The 22544-nt window shown below is 40.2% G+C and overlaps 1 protein-coding gene and 1 pseudogene across 3 annotated transcripts in view; one reads left to right on the top strand and one right to left on the bottom strand.

Annotated features, from left to right (window-relative positions):
* Window positions 1-22544, bottom strand: part of Lmbr1 (limb development membrane protein 1) — a 130158-nt gene that overhangs the window by 53343 nt on the left and 54271 nt on the right. For 2 of the 3 annotated variants that reach the window (XM_060374160.1, XM_060374161.1), the window contains one exon: window positions 592-718. In XM_060374160.1, the coding sequence (XP_060230143.1) occupies window positions 592-718 (127 nt within the window). Of the gene's footprint in view, window positions 1-591; window positions 719-15699; window positions 15794-22544 lie in introns of all 3 variants that reach the window. The other variant, XM_060374162.1, reaches the window with a different exon arrangement.
* LOC110539319 (protein max-like) lies at window positions 7156-7416 on the top strand (annotated as a pseudogene).

Here is a 22544-nt window from a genome sequence, read left to right as displayed (position 1 = left end):
AAAGCACTTCAGTAAGTGTAAGTGAAGCACGCTAAAACAGTCTACATTCTACTTAATAAGCAGTAATATGATAAACATTTAACTGCCTATTTGACTATATTAAACAGTCTAATTTCTAAATGACAGAATAAAAAGATCTAAAGTAAAAAAAAAATTTTTAAATTCTTTTGAAAAATCTGTTTCAAAAGGAGATAATGATTCATGGAATTTTAAGAACAGAAACCAATTAATAAAAAATATATAGAAAACTTCTTAATCTTCTGAAAAAATGAATATTCATTGCTTTGCTTAAGTATCTATAAAGATATCTAAATTATGCAAATTAACAGAGTTAAGCACAAAAATAAATACTTAAGTTTTTAAATTCTGCCAGGTATGGTGGCACATGCCTCAATCCTAGTACTCTGGATGAAGAGGCAGGCAGATTTCTTGCGAGTTTGAGACCAGCCTTGTTTATAAAACAAGTTCCATGACAGACAAGGCTGTTACACAGAGAAATTTTATCTCAAAAAACAAACAAACAAACAAGGTATATAATTGTATCCCAAATAAGGGCCATGATAGAAACTAGCTAAAACAACAATCAGGTACCATATAGAGACTCCATACTGGCAGCATCACTGTCAATCAGGGCGGATGCCACCCACACTATCCCAAGAATCAGCAATGCAAGCAGCAGCAGCATGACCAGAGTTTCCAAAACTCGGGCTCGGATTCCCTTAAAACACAAAGGCAAAGCATTTTAATACTTTTATAGCATCTCATGAGTAATAAAAACATAAAACCATCCTTTGGGAGGGTATAAACTGAATAAGTTTATATTATGTTTTTAAATAAATAGAGAAAGCCCTAAATGTTTATGGTTTATGTTTAGAGTGACTTTTCAAAATTATATTTTTTAGTATTTTTAAATTTATATTTATTTATGTTCATTTGTGTTTTGCCTGCATGTATGTCTGTGTGAGGTTTTCAGAAGCCCTGGTACTGAAATTACAGTCAGGTGTGAGCAGCCATGTGGGTGCTGGAATTGAACCAGGGTCCTCTGGAACAGCCAGTGCTTTTTTTCACTGAGCCATCTCTCCAGCCCCTCAAAGTTATATTTTTAAAAAATATTAAACTTGGAATAAAACACAACAAAATTAATCACTCCAGCATTTTGCATCAACATTTTTATTATTTTCTAGTACTTCCCAGTACGTTTGTGGATTTACATCTGTGCTTCTAATCAAGGACTGCCAGACTGACACACACTGGGGACACAGCTAGAGCACTGACATCCTCCACCAGATCAGGAAGGGCACCTAGCAGCCTCTGGAGTCCTCTAGTGGCCAACTGGAGAACTGCCTGTGGACAGCAACACCAAGAACACAGACAGTACACCACATGTATTGCATTCGTTTTTCATATAAAATGGAAATTCTTCTAGTTTATGAGGCTTGACTACAATAAGGAAGAATTATGCATATTTTAAAGGTAAAACCGTTTTAGTTTTAAAATTCAGACTGAAAGACCAGACTTGTCAACTTGGAAACTGCTAGACAACGCTAGAAAACCTCTTACTCCTAAAGTCACCAAATGATTGTTTCTACAAATAAGTTCAAAGATTTACACATCCCTGTTTTATGCCTCTAACTTCTAGCAGCAAACTTTAAGTATGCCTGATTTCTCAGTAATCGTGTATTTGTCTATTTCATACTGAGAATGGTTTAAAGATCTAAGTTTCAAAGACCCAAACACATCTCAATTTGGCTGATCTTTGGCTGACATCACATCTCCACAATTCTGAACACATGACACAGAAGTAATGCCTCAGCTCAGTGTGCTGATATCAGGGGTAAAGTGGTTTTTTTCCTACCTACCCTTCAAAAGTGCCACAGTCCTATGCAGGCTTTAAATACTTGCTAAGATGTGTCAGTTCACTCAAAGGAGATATGGTAAGTTCAAGGCCAGCCTGAGTTACATAATGAGATTCTGTATCAAGAAAATTGATTATAACATCGGCCCCACCTACAACCAAAATACTGCTTGCAATTGATACGCTCTGGCAAAGAGGAAATTCGTTTTCTCCAATGAAGTCTCACCAGATATATCGACCATACTTCAGGGAAGGCCCCATGCCTAGGAGTAGTTGGCTAACACAAAACAGACTCAATAGTATTTTTATGGGTTTTTGGTTTCATTTTGATTTGTTTGGGCATTTTTGGCTTTGCTTGTTTGTTTTGACTTTCATTTTTGTGTTTTCGTGGACAATTTTGTTTCTTGGTTTTTCTGGATTTTGTTTCTTGTGGGGTTTTTGTTGGTTGTTTTGTTTGAAAGATAGGGAAAACAAACATAAAGCAGTATAGGTAGAGATGTAGAAAGGATCTGGGTGGAACTGGTGAAGCAAGAAAATATCAAAATATATTGTATAATTTTTCCATAATAGAGAAATAAAATATTTATTTATTTATTTACTTACTTACTTACTTATTTATTATTTATTTATTTCAATGCTAAAAGGGTGAACTAATGGCCTCATGCATAGGGCCTCACACATGCTGGACAATCACTCACCACAGAGGTAGGGTAAGTATTTTTAAACTTCCAAATAAACAGACACTCCATGCTAGCTTTATTTCAAAAAATAAACTACGAAGAGCCTTATGAACAAATGTTTCACATTCTGACAGATAATCTTCATTTCCTGTCCTCTCCAATCCTTCCAGAAATCTGTTCTTACCTAGACTCTGAGGAGACCCACAGTATGATATGGTAGCCCAGGACTGTGTGAAGTCCTTGTCCTTGACTTCCATCAGACTGCTTAAATACTCCCCATCAGGGGGTTAGCCTTGCCTGCTCATCCTAAGGAAGTGTTCAGAAACACGGGAAAACTCTGCTGCACCCTGAGCTGGGCCTGCATTGTGCCTAGACAATCTGTACACTGAGCGCTGACTACCTATACAGTTATCCCACGGGGTCTGATAAACGTTTCATCCTCTTCCTCCTCACAGCTACAACTGACTTGCGTGGTCTCTGACTCCCTCAGCTGCTCTTCTACACCTCAATTTCTCTCCATTTTTATTCCTTTAAATCCCACAGCTCAATTTGACACTGCCAATCTTCTCACAGTCTCTGTGAGAGCCTCTGAAATGTAAATACACATCAAGATTACCAAGGGGCCACAGGTGCCAGCATCATCCCCAAAGTGGCTGCTCCCCGCAACCTGAGGACAGCGGCTCAGCTAGCAAAATACTCAGTTCTCTTTAAATCTACCAGACCTTGTCACTAACCAACAACACTAAAAGGAACACTGTAAGCTAGATAATCCTACTATGGCCAAGATCCATAAACCCTTGGGTGTCATCACAAAGGTGCCCTAAGCTTTATTCTGAAATCATAGTTTCATTTGCTTTATCAGGTCTTTTTTCAGTAGCATGGACTTCAATAAATGGCATCATTATCTATTTGCTGTTTATGTCAATACCTGGAAATATCAATGTCACAGCCTTTCCTACCAGGTCCTCCAGCCACAAACAAGTGACATGATTCTAACCAAAGAAACCCCAAAGTCTCCATCAGAAAACTCCTAGAGCTAGTAAACACTTTTAGCAAAGTGCCATGGTACAAAATTAACATAAAGCCACATCAATAGCTTTCCTATACACCAATGACAGACTGAGAAAGAAACCAAAAAGACAATCCCATTCACAATAGCATCAAAAAATTCACCTAACCAAGGAATTCAAAGACCTATACAGTGAAAATTTTAAAACACTGAAGAAAGAAACTAAGACACCAGAAGATTTTTTTTTTAATTCCCTGAACCTGGTAGAATGTTATGAAAATAGCCATCCTACCAAAGACATCTACAGATTCAATGCAATCCCAATCATATTTCCAATGCAATTCTTCATAGACATTGAAAAACCGACCTTAAAATTCATACAGAAACAATAGCCAAAACAATCTTGAATAATAAAAACAATGCTGGCTGATCTCAAGTTATACTGTAGAGCCACCACAATGTAAACTTGTACAACCACTTTGGAAATCAATATGGCACTTTCTCAGACAATTAGGAAGAGTGCTACCTCAAGATCCAGCTATACCACTCCTAAGCATATATCCAAAAGATGCTCAAGTATACAAGGACATTTACTCAGCCATGTTCATAGCAGCTTTATTTGTAAGGGCCAGAACCTGGCAACAACCCAGATGTTCCTAAATTGAGGAATGGATACAGAAATTGTGGTATGTTTACACAATGGAATACTATGCAGCAATTAAAAACAAGGAAATCATGAAATTTTCAGGCCAATGGTGAGAACTAGAAAAGATCCTCCTGTGTGAGATATCCCAGAAGCAGAAAGACACACATGATATATGCTCACTTATAAGCAGATATTAGATATATAATATAGGATAATCATACTAAAATCTGTACACCTAAAGAAGCTAAGCAAGAAAGTTGACCCTGGATAAGATGATCAATCCTCATTCAGAAAGGCAAATGGGATAGACGTCGTAAGAGGGAGAAAACAGGGAACAGGACAGGAGCCTACCACAGAGGGCCTCTGAAAGACTGCACCCTGCAGGGTATCAAAGCAGATGCTGAGACTTATAGCCAAACTTTGGACAAAGTTCAGGGAATCTTATGAAAGAAGGAAGAGATAGAAAGACCTAGAGGGAACAGGAGCTCCACAAGGAGAGCAACAGAATTTAAAAAAATCTGGGTACAGATTTTTCTGAGACTGATACTCCAACCAAGGACCATGCATGGAGATAACCTAGAACCCCTGCACAGATGTAGTCCATGGCAGCTCAGTGTCCAAGTGGGTACACTAATAAGGCATACAGGGGCTGTCTCTGACATGAACTCAGTGGCTGGCTCTTTGAGCACCTCCCCCTGAGAGGATGGGGGTGGGGGCAGCCTTACCAGGCCACAGAGGAAGACAATGCAGTCAGTCCTGATAGGCTAGGGTCAGATGGAAGGAGAGGAGGACCTCTCCTATCAGTGGACTGTGGGAGGGGCATGGGAGAAGTAGAGGGAGGGAGGGAGGGTGGGATTGGGAGGGGACAAGGAAGGAGATGAGGGAGGAGGCTACAGCTATACAAAGTGAATAAACTATAACAAATTTTAAAAAATAAATTTAAAAAAAAACAGATGCAATGGAAGCTAAAATAGAAACAGAACCACAGAAAATCTAAGAGGGGGAAAAAACAATCTAGATTTGGTATAAAATGAAACCCAATTTCTCTCGCACAAAACATTAAGAAATAATGTCCCAAAATGGGCATATTAAAGAATAGTATGAGCTAAGTAGTTCCAAAATGGTCTCTGAGATGAAGAGGTCAAAGCTATTATCTCCATGGAGCTCGACAATGCATGGGGAGAAGTGGGTTGACAGACAGTGAGTTAATACTTCTCAGCATTTTATTTCTTTGGTCATGTTAGCTCTTTTTATTGAGCTCCTTGGGTTTGACATTAAGGCAGAATATAAACTTATCAAGAATAAAACAAAATGGAAGGATATGTGGGGAAAAAAAAACACTTAAGGAACAATCTAGTTCATTAGTGTTCTTCCTGTGTATTTTACCAAGCATACAAAAATATCTACCCATGGAATCATCTGTATGTGTCTATACCATACAGTCAGTTTTGCCTGGCAAGCCCAGTGTTAGATCTTCTATCTAATTAGATTACACAATCAACATAGGCAAAATTAGTTGGATGGTGTACAGATTCAAACTCAGTCTATAGCACACTCCAGGTATAGAGCAACAAGCATAAAAGGACATGAAAGTACATGGGGCTAGCTGGGAAGAGGAGGAGGTGGATAGTGGTGGGAGGAAATGAGACAGTAATATGATAAAAAATGGAATAGATGTATGTACAAAGATGCAATAATGAAACTATTATATAAAATTTATAGATGCTAATAAAACCATGGAAAGAAACAAGAAAAAAAAAAGCATGATACTGGCACAAAAGCAGAAACATTGATCAATGGAATAGAACTGAAAAACACTACTATAAAGCCATGTACCTATAGGCACCTGATTTTTGATAAAGATACTAAAAAACATACAGTGAAAAAAAAAAAGATTGCATCTTTAACAAACAGTGTTGGGGAAACTGGGTATCTATCTAAAACAGAATGAAACCAGATATTTCTTTTTCATCCTGCACACAAATCAATTCCCAAGGGGTCAAATGTTAGATTTGAAGCTTCAAGAAGAGTATGGAGTACGCATCAGAATATTGGTTCATATAAGGACTTTAGACTTCAGTTACCCAGGAAATAAGAATAATCAACAAGTGGAATTTAGTGAAATTAAAAGCTTCTGTACTACAAAGGAAATAATTAGTTGAAAAAGTAGCCTACAGAATAAGAAAACATCTTTGCCATCTATACATCTAACAGAGGACTGCTGTCTAGAATGTATAAGGAACTATTTAAATAAAAAAACTAAACATCAAGAAAAAAACAATTAAAAAGGGTGCTATTGAGGTGAACAGAGAGTTTTCAGAAGGAAAACAAGAGGCTAAGAAATATTTTTAGATCACCTCCCCCTGGGGGGGAGCAGCCTTACCAGGCCACAGTAGAGGACAATGCAGCCACTTTTGATGTGAACTGATAGACTAAGATCAGAAAGGAGAGGAGAACCTCCCCTATCAGTGGACTTGGGGAGTGGCATGCATACAGAAAAAGGAGGGAGAGTGGGATCGGGAGGGGAGGAGGGAGGGGCCTATGGGGGGATACAAAATGAATAAAGTGTAATTAATAAAAAAAAAGAGAGAGAGACTAGGTCCCACATAATAAGTGAATTAACCCTAGAATGAGACATTTTATTTATAAGAGTGTTCTATGGTTTGCATCACAATTAACATAATAAAATATTTTAATGTTAAAAAAAAGAAAAGAAATATTTTTAAAGTGTTCACCATTCTCAGCCATCAGGGAAATGTAAATTAAAACTACTTTGAGATTTGATCTTATCCTAGAAAGACAGGCTAAGATTAGGAAAATGAAATTCGGAGGTGGTAGTCAGGCTTTTGTTGTCTGTGTGTGAGTGTGTATGTGGGGCACTTGGTTTATTGTGGTTGGTGACCTCCCCGTTCCCTCCACCCCTTCTCTTCCCCGGCTGCAGTGGCTGCTCCCTGGGCCCTAGGAAATGAGCAATAATGATGACATAGAGGTACAGACTGATGCCAAGAAACAGACTCATCATAAAGCACTGGAATGAAAACGTAGGGACCACATCAAAGACAGTCCCATCACTCCAAGGAGAGAAAGCATGCTGGGCCCAAATCCTAGACAAGCAACAGTATATATCCAGTATATGCTAAGGAAAAACCATATGCCTGAGCAAGACATTGAGGACCTCAAGTGGCAGAATGCTTTTCTGGAGCAACAGGGGGAAAGCAAGAGCTGATCAAATTCTTTGTTCCTGGGGAATTCACTTCTCTTCCTCCCTCACGGAAGGTGCAAGTAAAAGGAAATGCAAGTAACCACTTGGGTTAGACCATCTCACATAAAATAAATAACATGAAGGATTGACCCTCCAGGTTCAAACTGAGCTCAAGGGATGGGCAGTGGGCAGCAGCATTGGGTTGGATAATGGACCAAGCAGCCTGTGTGTAGGGGTGTCTGTGGAAAGGTCCAGGTATTTTGTGTGTATTGGTGACTCGTTTCCAAGTGTCCAGCTTGTCATTCCAGGTGGATTTTGGTCGTGAGAGCCAAACAAAAAGTTTTCTTTGACCCAATGTACATTGTCATCTTTTCCTGCTACATTGGGCCCTCATGCCTTCAGGGAACCTAACATTGCTAGGCTAGCTTTCTCCTCTGTCACTGCACTGCTCAATCCAACAGGGAACTCTTGCTCTGATCTCTATGCTGGGTCCATGCAGGACAGTGGCTCATCACTTCTCTTCAGGGTGGTATAGCAGTGACTGGCCATGTTTCCTCGGGCCCCAAGCCCAGCTGAGAAAAGAAAAGGAAGAAATGGAAATGTGCAGGTGGAACAGCCACCTGAATGGAATGACTTCTGAGCCACCCTGTGCCTTGGGGACCAGCAAGCAAACCCTTAAGAAGAACAGGCTAGACCCTGAGTCTAAGCCTTGGTTGCTCCAATCTCTGGAAGGTAGTAACATGCTCCCGTGGTTGCCTTTTAGTCTGTGTCTTGTAGAAGGCAAGGTCAAGTGCCCAACTGCAGACCAACTACCCTTCCTCAGACAACAGCCTCTACACCAATGACAAGGGTGGTACCATCTCTGCCTTCCATGGGGGTTCAGACTCCAGCTCAGAGACTGAGCCTGAAGAGCACCCAGAGCAGGAAGAAACTCCAGATAGAGGGCAGCGAAGCCATGCGGGGCAGGCCAGCAATAAAACTGTCGTCTCCATCATCTCAGCCTCCTTTCAGTTCATCGTTAGAACAGTCAAAACCATTGAAAAGACTGTTTATTTTCCTTTTCTTTTTATTGTAATTTTTGCATAGAAACTCTTGCACAATAGCTCTCATTTCCTTCCCTGTGTCCACTATTTTTAAATGTATTCCCTTCAGGGGTTCCTGTCCCCAGCAGAAATTTTAAACCAAACACCCTAATTTGGCAACTCTTTCTGTAGAGGACAGCCGGCCAGACCTCTCAGTACAGTGTCCTGCCCATCCCACCAGCTCCTTCAGAACATGTGTCTGGAGGATGTCTGCCCTGCTAGGCTCTCCTCCCAGCCCCCATCACCTGTGTTTGGTAGACTTTGTGAATCAGTGAAATGCTGTGCTTTGACAAGATGACCTGATTGGAGTCATCAGATCAGGGAGAACTGATCCCTCTCTTTTGTGAGGATTATTTTTCAGAAAAGCTATCGCTCCTGTTGAAAGACCAGATTCTTGAAGAGGTTTGTGGTAGAAAAGGAAATCGGGGACAGATATGCAGGATCCTTGGCATGTGTCGCTCTTCAGTTGGTTAAGCCTGCAGAGCCAGCCTGGTATGTATATACAGGAGATGGCAACACTGAATTGACCTCCCAGGCGTGGTAAGGATGACTATTTGTGGGTGGGGCAGGGAGGGAGTTTTAGGTGGGGTGGAGGTTTTGTATTAAGGGACAGTGATAATGTTTTGATATTTATTTCCTGCTACTAAAATTTGAGTCTGAATGAAGTGCCCCTATTTCTGGTGGTGTCAATATTGTAAAGTGACAGATTTATAAAGTAATGATCAAATCTTCAAAAAAACAAAAAAGAAGTGAAAGTCAAAAAGGATGTGGAAAACAGGGAGTCCTCAAGCCCTGTTCTTAGGAGTGCAAACTGTAACCACTATGGAAATCAGAATGAAAATCCTCAAAAAGTAGGAAACAGATTTACCATATGAGTTTAGCCATATGAGTTTACTTATCACTAAAACAAGGTCAATGGAAAATTTGCAGCACACACACACAGACATTCATCAGAAATCTACAATGGTATTGTTTGGCACTGTGGTGGCTTGAATGAGAATGGCCTCCAAAGGCTTATTGGACCCATTAGTTAAGGAACTGTTTGGGAAGGATTAGGAGTGTGGTCTTGTTGGAGAAGCTATATCACTAAGAATGCAAATTAAAGTGTCAAAGGCCCACTACCAGACCCAGTCAGTCTCAGTCTGTTAGTCATTTTCTCTCTCTCTCCCCTCCCTCCACAACCCACATTTGCAATTTGCAGATCAAATGTGAGTTCTCAGCTCCAGCTCCAGACAAGTAGTAAGCAGATGGGGCAATGCCAATCTGCCTGCCACTACAGCCTCACCATGATAATCATGGATTAACTCTCTGAAACTGTTAGCAAGGCCACAATTAAATGCTATCTTTTAAAAATCATTTTGGTCATGGTGCCTCCTCACAGCAATGTCACAGTAACATGATAGGCATATACTCAAAGGACTCTATTTCCTATCTCAGAGACACATATTCAGCTAAGTTCATAGCTACTCCACTGACAATATCCAGGACATGGAAAACTGTCTAAATGCCCATCAACTGATAAATATATAATGAAAATGTGGTACCTATATACAGTGGAATTTTATTAGCTACAAAGAAAAACGAAATTATGAAAATTTCAGGTAAATGGGTAGAGACAGAAAACATACTGAGTGAAGGAACTCAGATCCAGAAAGATAAATATCATATGTTCTCTCTCCTATGTAAATTTTAGTTTAGAATCATTAGATTTTTGTGTTTAATCTGTAGTACTTATAGAATCCAGGAAGAGAAAGGGACCACTGGTGGGGAGTGGAAAGAAAGATCATAAAGGAGTGAGAACAGTAGAACATATGTGATATGGAGTAAAACAGTGTCTTCTGGACATGGCAGAACCACTGTACTTCAAGAATTCACAGTGGCTAAGGTTACCTGCACAAGATCAAGCAAGTTAGTATTTCAGCAGAGAAGTTAGAGAGGCTCACAAGTCCCCACCCCCAACTTCCTGAAGGGCTATAGACAGTTGATGGCTTGTGGGTGAAAGAGTCCCTTTTCTTTAAGGGTATGGCCCCAGGTGGGTTAGCCATGCTCTGATAGATGGCTCCATGCCCAGGAATATATGGAAGCAGTCCTCAGATCCTTCATCCACATAGCCATATGAGTTTACTTATCACTAAAACAAGGTCAATGGAAAATTTGCAGCACACACACACACAGACATTCATCAGAAATCTACAATGTGGTAACAGATAGAAGTTGGAAAAAATTCCCAGAGGACAACAAAATGAAATGTTTTTCACACCCGACAGGCATCAACTTTGTCTCCACCACACAAGCCATGTGCGCTATTCTTAACTCGCCTTACTCATGTCCTTGTTCAGTCTCTCTTGCCCATTTCCCAGTCTTGAGCAATTTTTTTTTCTGGCACCAGAAAATTTGTGTATACAAAATAAATTATTAAAGTGGGTGTCTTAGTCAGTGTTCTATTGCTGTGAAGAGACCAAGGCAACTCTTAAAAGAGAAAGCACATAATTGGGGCTTGCTTACAGTTTCAGAGGCTTAGTCCATTATCTTCATGGCAGAGAGCATGGCAACAAGCAGGAAGACATGTTGCTAGAGAAGCAGCTAAGAGTTTTATATCTGGAAACTCAAGAGGTCAAGAGAGACACAATGGATCTGGCTTGAGTTTTTGAAACCTGAAAGCCACCCCCAGTGACACACACCCTCCAACAAGGCCACACCTCCTGTTCCTTCTCAAGCACTGCCACTCCCTGGTGGCTAAGCATGCAAATATATAGGAGTAATTCTTATTCAAATGTCCAAAATGGGAAAGACAATATATTCTCACACTAATAACCAATATATAGTAACACAAATACAAAGAATGTGATGAAACCCAATTTAGGGTGAGCTGGCTTTCTTTAAAACATTTAAATTAAAATACTGTCAGGTGTAGTGGCTCAGGCTTGTAATCCTGGCACTTAAGAGGCTGAAGCAAGAGAATTATGCATTTGAGAACACTGTCTGATAAAATAAAATATTAATGAAAACAGACAGTTGTCAATATGCACAGAAGAATTAATCAAAACCAAGTGCCTTGTGAGGGTGTCCAAGCAAGCCCAACAACAAGGGAAAGTAAACATGAAGATTCTAAAGCCCAGGTGCACTCAGGAAGGACTTGAACTATAGTGCCACTTTGGAGTCTCAGCAGTTATGAGTGGATTAAAAATACTTTTTTGTTGTTTTTTTGAGACAGGGTTTCTCTGTGTAGCATTGGCTGTCTTAGACTCATTTTGTAGACCAGGCTGACCTTGAACTCACAGAGACAGCCTCTGCCTCCCAAGTGTTAGGATTAAAGGCATGTGACAAGAAGGTAGTAAGGTCAAGAGAGTCCAAGGGTATAAAAAAGGTAAAGAGATGGAGAAAACCCTGTGCCCATCTTTGAAGAAGAAATCTGAGCAGATTCAGTAGGAGACATGAATCTTTTCTGAGCCAAAAACAAAGACAGAACACAAAAGTTAGTATGGAATTATATGACTACCACATCCCAGATCTTTATCCAATAGTACTCCAACGAGAAATAAAAAGAAATAAGAGATGCAGATTCAGGATGACAAAACACACACACCCAGGGGTGAGGGGAGGAAACATACAGCAAATAACCAATCACTCTGCCCTTTGTCAGCCCTGACCACAGTATCTGTGAGCAATCTGAGCTGCATCTCACTATGCCTGAAAAAAATATATATTACCAAGAGCCTGGAGAGTAGGTGGGAACAAACTTGTGGAAAAACAAAAGTAAGAATACTTACTGATGATTCCTGATGCTCTAAGTTTATGATATAAAAGCCCCACAGGAAGTCTAAACGTGAATAAGAATTTAACAATAAAAAATAAAAGGTAAGGGTGATATTGTTGTATAAAAGAACAAATTGCTTTTTTTAATTACTCTAGAAAATTAGCTAAAATAGATATAAATATTAGATCCTAAAAAAACTTATGGAAAGGTAAGTAACTGAAATAAAATACATACCTGCTTTAAAAATATGACAGCACTTTAACAGCGAAATCAACTATCTTTTTACCAAGAAAGAAGCTAAGAATAAAGATGCAGAAAAGCCAGATAAAATGTTGTTTGGAGTGATTATGTGTTGTTTATTGTCAAGTCTCACAATTAATTTAAAGGACAGAAGACACCACATGTCATAAGAAGGACCAAATTAAATGCATTGTGTAGAATGGATTTTAATTATATCAATAAATGTCCCAAACTTGCCTTAAGTATGCATTATATAAGCCACTGTTGACCAACACATACGTAAAAGTATTTTATGTTCAGTTAGTATTATACAATAGATTAAATGATGAAATAATATTTAATACTTTTCAGTAATTTTTATGCTAGTTTCTTGACTTAGGGTTTTCTACTAACACAGGTATAATATAATAATGAACCCCAACTTCTTGTGCAATAAAAGTGGGTCAATAAACTCCCAGAGAAGATGATCTGTTGTCTGCAAGCCTTCCTGCATCAGTGGCAGGACACACCTGCACTTTAAATTATTTTGCTACGTGACACGGAACTTTCCAAAGGAAGGCATTCTGCCACTCTCTCCATGCACGATGGACTCCTATCAAAGCTGATGGTCCCAATCACCTCCTTCCCCTGAAAAGGGAAAAAGGGGGTTGTGAGATCACATGCTCATTTACTATCTGGGTTTTGTTCTTCCTTTGTTGTTGTTTTTTTGTTTGTTGTTGTTGCTACTGTTCTACAAATTCCCAGCGTTTTTTCTTGCCTTCTTGAAAACTATACACTTAATAATACACAGTTTTACTTAGCCATATTTAATTATGGCATTGGCTACCTTACCTCCTTTAAACCAACCATGAAAGACAAACCATACATGGAGATGCATGGAGCACTCCTGAGTTTTCTCATAAATTCATACTAACATGAGAATACTCAGTTTTCATGGCTTGTTTTCCTGCACAAGTACTCTGTCCATAGTGTCCACGCGGTTGTGTCCAAAGCAAATCAACAAACAATCATAATGTAACCCTACTGTGGGAGAGCCTAGCAGTTACAAGTAAAGAAAGCCACTAGAGAACATTAGAAAACCCTTGAGGGCTCAGTCAAGCACAGATGCTGGCAGATCAGACAGGGACTATTTCCATGCAGAGGCAAGCTGGGAAAGGAAAGAGTAGCATTTCCAGTTGAGGGCAGGTTCAGCAAGAACAACATGGGATGAACAGGTGTGCCTAATGAAAACAGTGGCTTAAAAGACAGATGGTGGGGCTGGAAGATGACTCAGCAGTTAAAAGCACTGGTCGTCCTTGCTGAGGACCTGGGTTTGGTTCCCACTCCTATATAACAGCTCACAATCTCCTGTGCCTTTAGTGCAAAAAGGATCTAATGTCATCTTCTGTCCTCTGTGAGCATCAAGCATGCACACATACATATGAAATGAAATATAAATAAATCTAATAATTTTTAAAAACAGAATCAAGCTTTCAGAGCACTCTGCAAGGCATGCAATGTAAGTTTAGACAAGTTTCTTAGCTGTTAGAGGCCATCAAAAATTTTATCAAGTTAGTTATACAAGCAACTGTACCTTTAAGAAAACAAAACTAGAAAGCACTTTGTATGTTAAGGAAGACTAGATCCAGGAAAAAACAAAAAAACCAAAAAAACAGACAGTAGTTAGAATCTCTAAGTGAGGAATCAGGAAAGTGAACAAACACAGTGGCAGAAGGAGAAAAAAAAAATTCTCTGAAATCAAGGTATTGTAAGTCATCTGATGCACTACATTCTTAGAACATAAGGTAGTCTTTCATTAAATTTTTCCTAACAAAAATAAATAAATAAATAAACATAGTCCAGGATTGGTGGCACATGTCATTAATCCCAGCACATAGGAGGTAGAGGCTGGCAGAGCTCTGTGAGTTCAAGCCAACTTGGTATGCACAGTGAGTTCCAGGCCAGCAAGAAGCAAGGATTATCTAGAGAAACCCTGTCTCAACAAAACAAACAGAAATATGACATAAACTACATGTGTTTTAAAAAGAATAAAAAATTATTCAGCTAATAATTCTGATCCCTCAAAAATAAAGTTTAAAAAATGTAAACCTTAGAGGCTGGAGAGGCAGCGCATCTCTTAGGAGCAATTGCGGTTTTTCTTGCAGAGGGCCCTGACTTGGTTCCCAGCACCCACAGGGTTGCTCACAATCACCCATAACACCAGTTTCAGGGGGACTGACACCCTCTCCCTCGAGCACCAGACACACATGTGGCACCCATGCAAATATGTAGGCAAAACATTCACACAAATAAAATAGGATAAATCTTTTGAAAATGTAAGCCACGCTGAAACTGGCTGCTTATAGAATTTAAGTCTTATTATATAATGAAAATATTAATAGGTAATCCCTGTTAGAATAAAAAAGTATAAATATTTAAACCTACTATTTTAAAATAATATAAAATTTCTTCTTTCGCTGTATTCCAAGAAAAAAATAGGAACTCTTTTCACAAAAAAATGATCATTTTAATGTTTTGGTTATAAACATACCCCTCTTTTTTTTTCAGTTTTTGCCTGCTGATCTTATTTTACCCATTAAAAGATAAATTTACATGTGTAGTTTATTTAACATGTCTGCTGTTTAAAATTCATCACTCTAGGGCTGAAGAGATGGCTCAGAGGTAAAGAGTACTGGCTACTCTTCCAAAGGTCTTGAGTTCAATTCCCAGCAACCATGGTGGCTCACAACCATTTATAATGATATCTGGTACCCTCTTCTGGCACACAGACATACATTCAGGCAAAACACTGGACACATAATAAATAAATAAATCTTTTTTTTTAAGGTGAGTAATATTCCATTGTGTAGATTTTATTTTATTTTATTCCAATGTGTACACAATTTCTGTACCCATCCATTTCTCAGTTGAGGGGCATCTGGGTTGTTTCCAGCTTCTGGCTATTACACATAAAGCTGCCCTAAACATGGTTAAGCAAATGTCCTTGTTGTGTACTTGAACATCTGTTAGATACATGCCTAGGAGTGGTATAGCTGGATCTTGAGGAAGCGCTATTCCTAGTTGTCTCAGAAAGCACCAGATAGATTTCCAGAGTGGTTGTACAAGTTTACATTCCCACCAGCAGTGGAGGAGGGTTCCTCTTTCTCCACATCCTCTCCAGCTTGTATCTGACATGAACTGGTTGGCCTGCTCTTTGATCACCTCCCCCTGTAGGGGCAGCAGACTTACCAGGACACAGAGGAAGACAATGCAGCCACTCCTCATGAGACCTGATAGCATAGGATCAGAAGGAAGGGGGGGGAAGACTTTCCCTATCAGTGGACTGGGGGAGGGGCATGGGTGGAAAAGGGGGAGGGAGGGTGAAATTGAGAGGGAAGGAGAAAGGGAGATACGGGGGGGATACAAAGTGAATAAACTGTAATTATAAAAATTAAAAATTAAAAAAAGTATCACCATTTAAAAACAAAAAACTTCATCCCTCCAGTATTCATCTAAGACTAGAACTTTTTCTAATTCAAGGTGTGCACAGCAATCTGTCTGAGGCAGTATCACTGTCAGTGACTAGAGCAGTTCACCACAGCTTGAAACACCGCTTAAACTAAGCTGCTAAGCAGTCCCAACTGTCACGTCTATTCCTGGTATACAAACTATAAAAATGGGCCGTCAGTTAATACCCTGCACCAAGTTTGAGCCAGACAGAGACACTGGCAAACATTTCATAGACACTGCAAATTGTGCCAGGGCAACATGCTGAAAAATGATTTTATAGGCAAGTAAATAGACACGAAATCTACAACTTACACTGCATGGTGCATGGTGAGCACTGTCTGGTAGGCCTGGGATGCCGCAACTAAGAAGTCTCCAAAAGCATTAAATCTGATATCTAACTTCACTCTCAAATAAAATTCATTTCAACCCAAAAGTAGATGGTTTTCAAGTCCCCTTTCCCCAAAATAGGGGAAAGTTTCTAATTGGCAATGATTATTTCTATAAATTTGCTTTCTGAATGAAAGCATTGGGACCATGGTAATTAAAAGCATATTACTTTCAAATGTGAAACTGGTGGCTTTTTATTTCTTCCCTCACGAAGCTCTTTTCATCTAACAAAGGGCTAAACTATGAGACATTCTAAGATGTTAGCTAATTTAATCATCCTATAAAATAAAGTTTGAGGTTTGGTTCCCTAGGAAAGCAGCACAGCCCATCTTTACAAGCTGTACTTTTATAAGTAAGAAGGACTTTATAATTAAAGAGATAGCTAGCAAAAGTGCCCATGACAATACAAGGTAACTTTCTCTGAGACCTGGCTTCATACCTTGTAGGCCAGGCTAGCCTAGTACCTGCAATCCTCCTGCTGTGCTAGGATGTAAAAAAGTAACCCACACATACACAGCACTCCTGATGTCTCATTAGCAACTCCACGTACTAGACACATGTGAGCACTGAGCAAAACTATGCTCCCAGCACACCTTAGGCATGCTGCCAACACAGGTGAGTGCAGCAAGCTTCAAAGAGAGACTCGGAAATTATTCTGAGGCACAGTAGTTAAGGAAAGTTTTGCAGATAGTAGTCAAGTTTTGGATTTGACAAGTCCAAGTTGTGGATTTGACAAGTCTAAAGCTCATCGTTATGTAAATAGACAATCTAGCCTTATAAGTAAAAACCCCTCATTTTTTTTATAGATGCAGAGAAAATTAAATACTTAGATCAAATCAAAGCACTGTGTTACCTGAAAGCTGAGTGTTAGGAAAAAGATTGCCATCAACTGAAGCAAACACTGTAAGTAGAGCTATATTAGTTTCCTCACATATGCAAAGGTACTAAGACTGGCAACACAAACGTCTTCATTTACTCATTTACTTATCTCATTTATTTTATTTATTCACTTAGGAGCAAAATAAATTTTAAGTCAAAGTCTATAAATTTGAACAATCACTAAATGAAATGTCATATGTTCTTTTCCTCATGACAACTTCCTCTGAGTTCCTGCATGCACCTTCACATGGAAAGCTCAAGAGACCCACGCTGCCTCCCTTCACAGAAGAACAGTGTTCTGTGGTTTGAAAACAGCCGGTCCTATCCTTACTGTTTCTGGGAACAAACCAGTGTTCTCAAGTGGGGGAGGGCAAGTTCTGATTAATACATGACTACATCTTTTTCTTGCAGGTGTTGGGAGAATCAAATTAACACATAGCAACAGTTAGTGAGATATGACTTCATTTTCTGTAATAAACACCAAGATCAAAACATGCCCAAGTCAAATTTCCTTGCAAGGTTCCCAGCAGGAGCCTTCCTCTTGTCTATGATTTCCTCTCACCCAGCAGAACCAGACTGAGTATGCGCATTTGCCACTAACACTAAGCAGCACTTCCTTAATCGCTCACTTCCAACAATTTATGGATCATCAGTGGCAAAAAAAACAAGCAAAAATAATGAAAGAATGCAATGAAAGCTCATGAAGTCCCAGGCTGGACTTCCTACTCACTTCTCTTTAAGATGGAGGCCTGAGACAAATTAGCCACTGAGGGGAAAAGTCATCTGGTCATAAAATACAGTACAAGGTCACTTTTATGTAAGTTTGCCAAAAGCGACATAAACCAGGGCAACCTCAAACTGTGACACAGGATAGAAACATATTAAAACGATCTTTGTTCCTCCTCTATTGTGCTGTCATGTTGCTTGGCTTTATGGACAGCCTGAGCCCAGCACAGAGCGCTTCGCCTCCACCTGGCCAGTGCAACTAATTAAGAGAGGAAGTGACCTCAGATTTTGTGCGTTTTACTTTTATTATGAAAGCACTTTGTTTGAAGTTACAGGAGCTAACCTCTTAATCCTACAGATCATGTGCGAGGCTCTGAACGCTCTAGGATGGCTGGATGGTTTGGGTAATTGGTCAGGATGTTGCTGTCGTTATGTTAAGTTTTATGCCAGGACTTCAAATCAAAGATAGGCATTAAAGTAAAGGACAATATAAATCTACCAGAAAAGTCCTGGGCTTATGAATTAATCTGTCATTATATTTACATTATATTTACAAAACAATTTTCCCCATTTTCATTATGTTAATTCTGTCTTTATAAAGTTTTAATTCAAAATACAATGGTAACATAAAAAATGAATAAGATATATTCCTCTCACTTAAACACTGGCCAGTGGGTTAACCTCTAGAGTTCACTATGAAATCAGAAAACATCACATGGAGTTACTGTCAATAACCAAGAGATCATTTATGAACAGGAAGGAAGAAAACACTGTACCACTGACCAAAGGCGACAGTCACAGCATTGTGGTCTGCCCCAAGACAATTCCAATCCCTACGACCCACTGACTCCCTCATACCAATGAATGACTGAGGTCAAAACAAACTCAACATGGCCATTTCCTATCAGAGTTGAATTAAGATCCAAGCACAGACTCAGGTTCAAACACACAACCCAATGCCTATGGCAGTATAAGTGAGTGATGACAAAATAGTCTATACCTAAGAAATCTCACTGCAGGAGGAAGTTAAATTCCAAATACAAAAACAGGCTTCTTACTCTTAAAAAAAAAATCACTTTTCAAAACTATGTTCTTTTAGACTTGAGAATTCATAAAATAAAACAGTGAGGAGATGGCCCTAATAAAACAGCAACTCACCACAGTGTAAAAAGATAGAAGAAAGGCTACTTACAGCCGTTAGAGGATATGACCAGCTCCCCAGGCCTAAAATGTCCTGTTTGAATTAGCATAGCTGTTTAATTAAAAACTAAGTAAAGAATTCTGCTTCATTGGATTTTCAGTTCAAGCTCTGTATCCATCCTGTAGTCAGCAGCCAATTTCCGCATCTCTGCACAATATGCAAGGGGCTGTTTTAAAATCGATTGCCCAGGGGAATCCATGGGTGCATGGGGGCCATGTGCCACTTAGAGAATACACCAGATGCAGACTCAGTAAAACAGCCCAGGAGGGTGGCCACGGGGAAAGGGAAACGGAACTAACCAGACTAGAAGTTTGCCCCTGGGTACATTCACGCTAAGAAAGTTTCTATCCTCTGTCCAGTAGCAGAAACAGATATGCCCAATGAAGCCAATCAGCAAACAGTTGTGCAGAAGCAGACATCACTACATATACTAGTCAGCCAGCTTTGATGACTGTGACAAATGACAGTGTAAACAGCAGCCTCATAGTCAAGTTCACTGTTCTGATCTAGCCTTAGAAGCTATATAGATGGCTGCTGCTTGAGAAACACTGACAACCTGTACAGATGGCCCCCAGGAGTCAAATGTCATACTAGATTTCAAGACACTAAAGAGGTATTTATTGTACAATGCTAACAGACTTTGTAGCTTTTCTGTCACTGATTTTAAAACTGAAAAAAGAAAAACCATAAACACTTTAACATTGGTCACTTAATTTAAAACATTCCAAACATTCCTACTAGGCTCTGTAGTACACCTTCCCTTCAGCTTTTTGTCAAAGGACACAACTGATGCTAAAACTGACTTGCTACTTTGACTACCTCAAACTGCACAAAATAATTTGGACCGTTAGACCACCTGATAATGCATCATTACTCAGGGCTGCACATTGCTTTCAATAAGCACACTCATTAGCCCAGTGCATTTACAGACTACATACGTCTTAATTAGATCACTGTGCTATGTAAAACAGCACATTTAAAGTCTTCAGGGCTGGCCATGTCCTTTCAGGCCTTTCATCTTTTATTTTGCATTGAATTGATCTATTTGCTTGCTGGTTGGGGGCACCTGTGCCATGGTGCACATTTAGGGGTCAGTTCTTCCTTCTACCCTAGAGTCCTGGGAACTGAACTTAGGCCATCAGTCTTGGCAGAAGGCACTTGCTGAACCACTTGCCAGCTCCCGTCTCTCTTCTGCTATGGTGTAAGTTGCTATTTTCTTAGCGCCACCTTCTCACTATTTTTATAAATTGCAGGTCTAAAAAAATTACAAATGGTTTTGAGGAAGTACGAAAGAAAAAATGTAATAAGTCCTAATCTGTGTGCCTTTACATAAATTACCTCATTTAGTCATCAAAATAATACAGTAGAGAGCCAGATGTGGTGACATATGCCTTTCATCCGATGTTAATACCCAATGCACCCGCAGATCTCCCTTCCTTGGTCCCTTCTCCTTGGAATGAAAGTGTAGCCAGGCTTCCTGAACACCGTTAATTCTACCCACTCCATATCCAAGCCACAGCCATCTCTTTCCAACAATTTATATTGTTTCTATAACACCTATCCCTCCTCCAGCTTGCAAGTCAGATTGATGGTAGTCACCCTGGCCTCTACACCTCCTGGTCTCTATACTGCCTGGCCTCTAGCTCCTGGCCTCTATACCTCCTGGCCTCTACCTACTAGCCTCTTTTTAAATCCCTTGTGGCTGGGAATCAGCTTATTTGATGATGCTGACTGCACTGTTCAAACAGTCAAGACTTCAGTGCCATCAAAAATGAAGAAAGGCATGGTAGCCCTTGAAGGGCTTTGAGAGACAAACGTGATTAAATATAAGTATTTCTTTAGTCATATGTAGAAAAATTAGAAGTAAAATAAATAACAGCAAGAGCTGTGCAAATGTGGATGTGAGATATCGTGCTTGTCTCTTGGGTTCCTGCTCAGCTAGTTCTCCCTGCTGATGTGAGGTCGAAGACAGTGGTTCTCAGCCTGTGGGTCAAAACCCCTTCAGAAGTTGAACGACCCATTCACTCAGTCCCCCAAGACCATCTGAAAACACAGACACAATTCATAACAGTAGCAAAATTACAGTTATTTGAAGTAGCAATGAAAATAACTTTCTGGTTGGGGGTCACCACAACATGAGGAACTGAAGTAAAGGGTCACAGCGTTAGGAAGGTCAAGAACCACCGGTCTAAGAGGAGGAGCACAAGAGGTGATGTTCCTGGGGTTTGCCAATGAGTCGTAATTCCAGAGGCTGGTATTAATTCTGCCTCACAGCTATACTTGAGTCCCTTTCCTGGGTGGTCAGGGCAGACAGGGCAGAGGCAAGGACTGTCCAAAACTCACAGGCTGCCTTAAGTCATGATTGGTCTAGCTAACAACTCTATCTTCGCTAGGAGTGTGAACTGAGCAGATATTCCTGGAACACCACACAGCGTGAGAGGGAAGCAACAGCACACAGACAGCATGAGAAAGAGACGGAACTGTGCAAAAAGTAGACACCAGCAAGTGGTTTTAGCGAGTCTCAACCTCACCTACACATCTGTGCACTGCGGCCTGCATGACCCCTCTGCAACCCCTCACCCCTTCTGTGCTTGGCAGTAGGTGGAACATGTGCTCCAGAGCACTCCTTTCCTCAGTAACAGATAAGAAACACTGAAATGCACTTATCACTACACTTAAATGAAATGGTAGGTGCAAAAACACTCCAGAAAAAATCTTTCCAGCCCCCTATTGTCCTCAGCGTAAAATCTAAACTACCTGCCAGACAGAGCTGAAGCCTCAAGGACCTTAACCTGAGACTACTTGTGCCCCTAACTGCTCACATCCTCTAGTACTCAGCAATTCAGGCAGAACTCAAGACCACAGGGCAAGCCTTAAAAGTTACTCTTGTGACTGATACACCAACGGAGGACCATGCATGAAGATCATCCCTTTTCAGATGTAGCCAACTGGCAGCTCAGTCTCCATGTGGATCCCTGAGTGAGGGGAGCAGGGGCTGCCTCTATCGTGAACTCAGTTGTCTGCTCTTTGATCACTCACCCCTGATGATTCAGCCTTCCCAGGCCCCAGAGACAGAGGATCCAGGCAGTCCTGATGTGGCAATAGTGGAGAGCTCCCCCTTTCAGTGGACTAGGGGAAGGGGATGGTGGGAAGAGGGAGGGAGAGTTGGACTGGGGGAAGTTGAGGGAAGGAGCTTCAATCAGGTTATATAATGAATAAATTGTGAAGAAAAAATAAAAATAAAAAAATTTTAAAGTTACTCTTGGAAGCCCTGCTCACCCTCAAGGCTCATCCTAGCTGGCCCTCCTGTGTACCTGCCCCAAGATCAAGACACCACTTCTGTCAGTGACTCCCAAAGTTTCTCAGCACATGGCAAGCTATGTGTGCACCG

Source organism: Meriones unguiculatus, chromosome 21 (genome assembly GCF_030254825.1).
Source record: "Meriones unguiculatus strain TT.TT164.6M chromosome 21, Bangor_MerUng_6.1, whole genome shotgun sequence".
Classification (NCBI taxonomy): Eukaryota; Metazoa; Chordata; class Mammalia; order Rodentia; family Muridae; genus Meriones; species Meriones unguiculatus.
The sequence above is the reverse complement of the archived record's forward strand: the minus strand, read 5'-3'. Positions and strand labels throughout refer to the sequence as shown.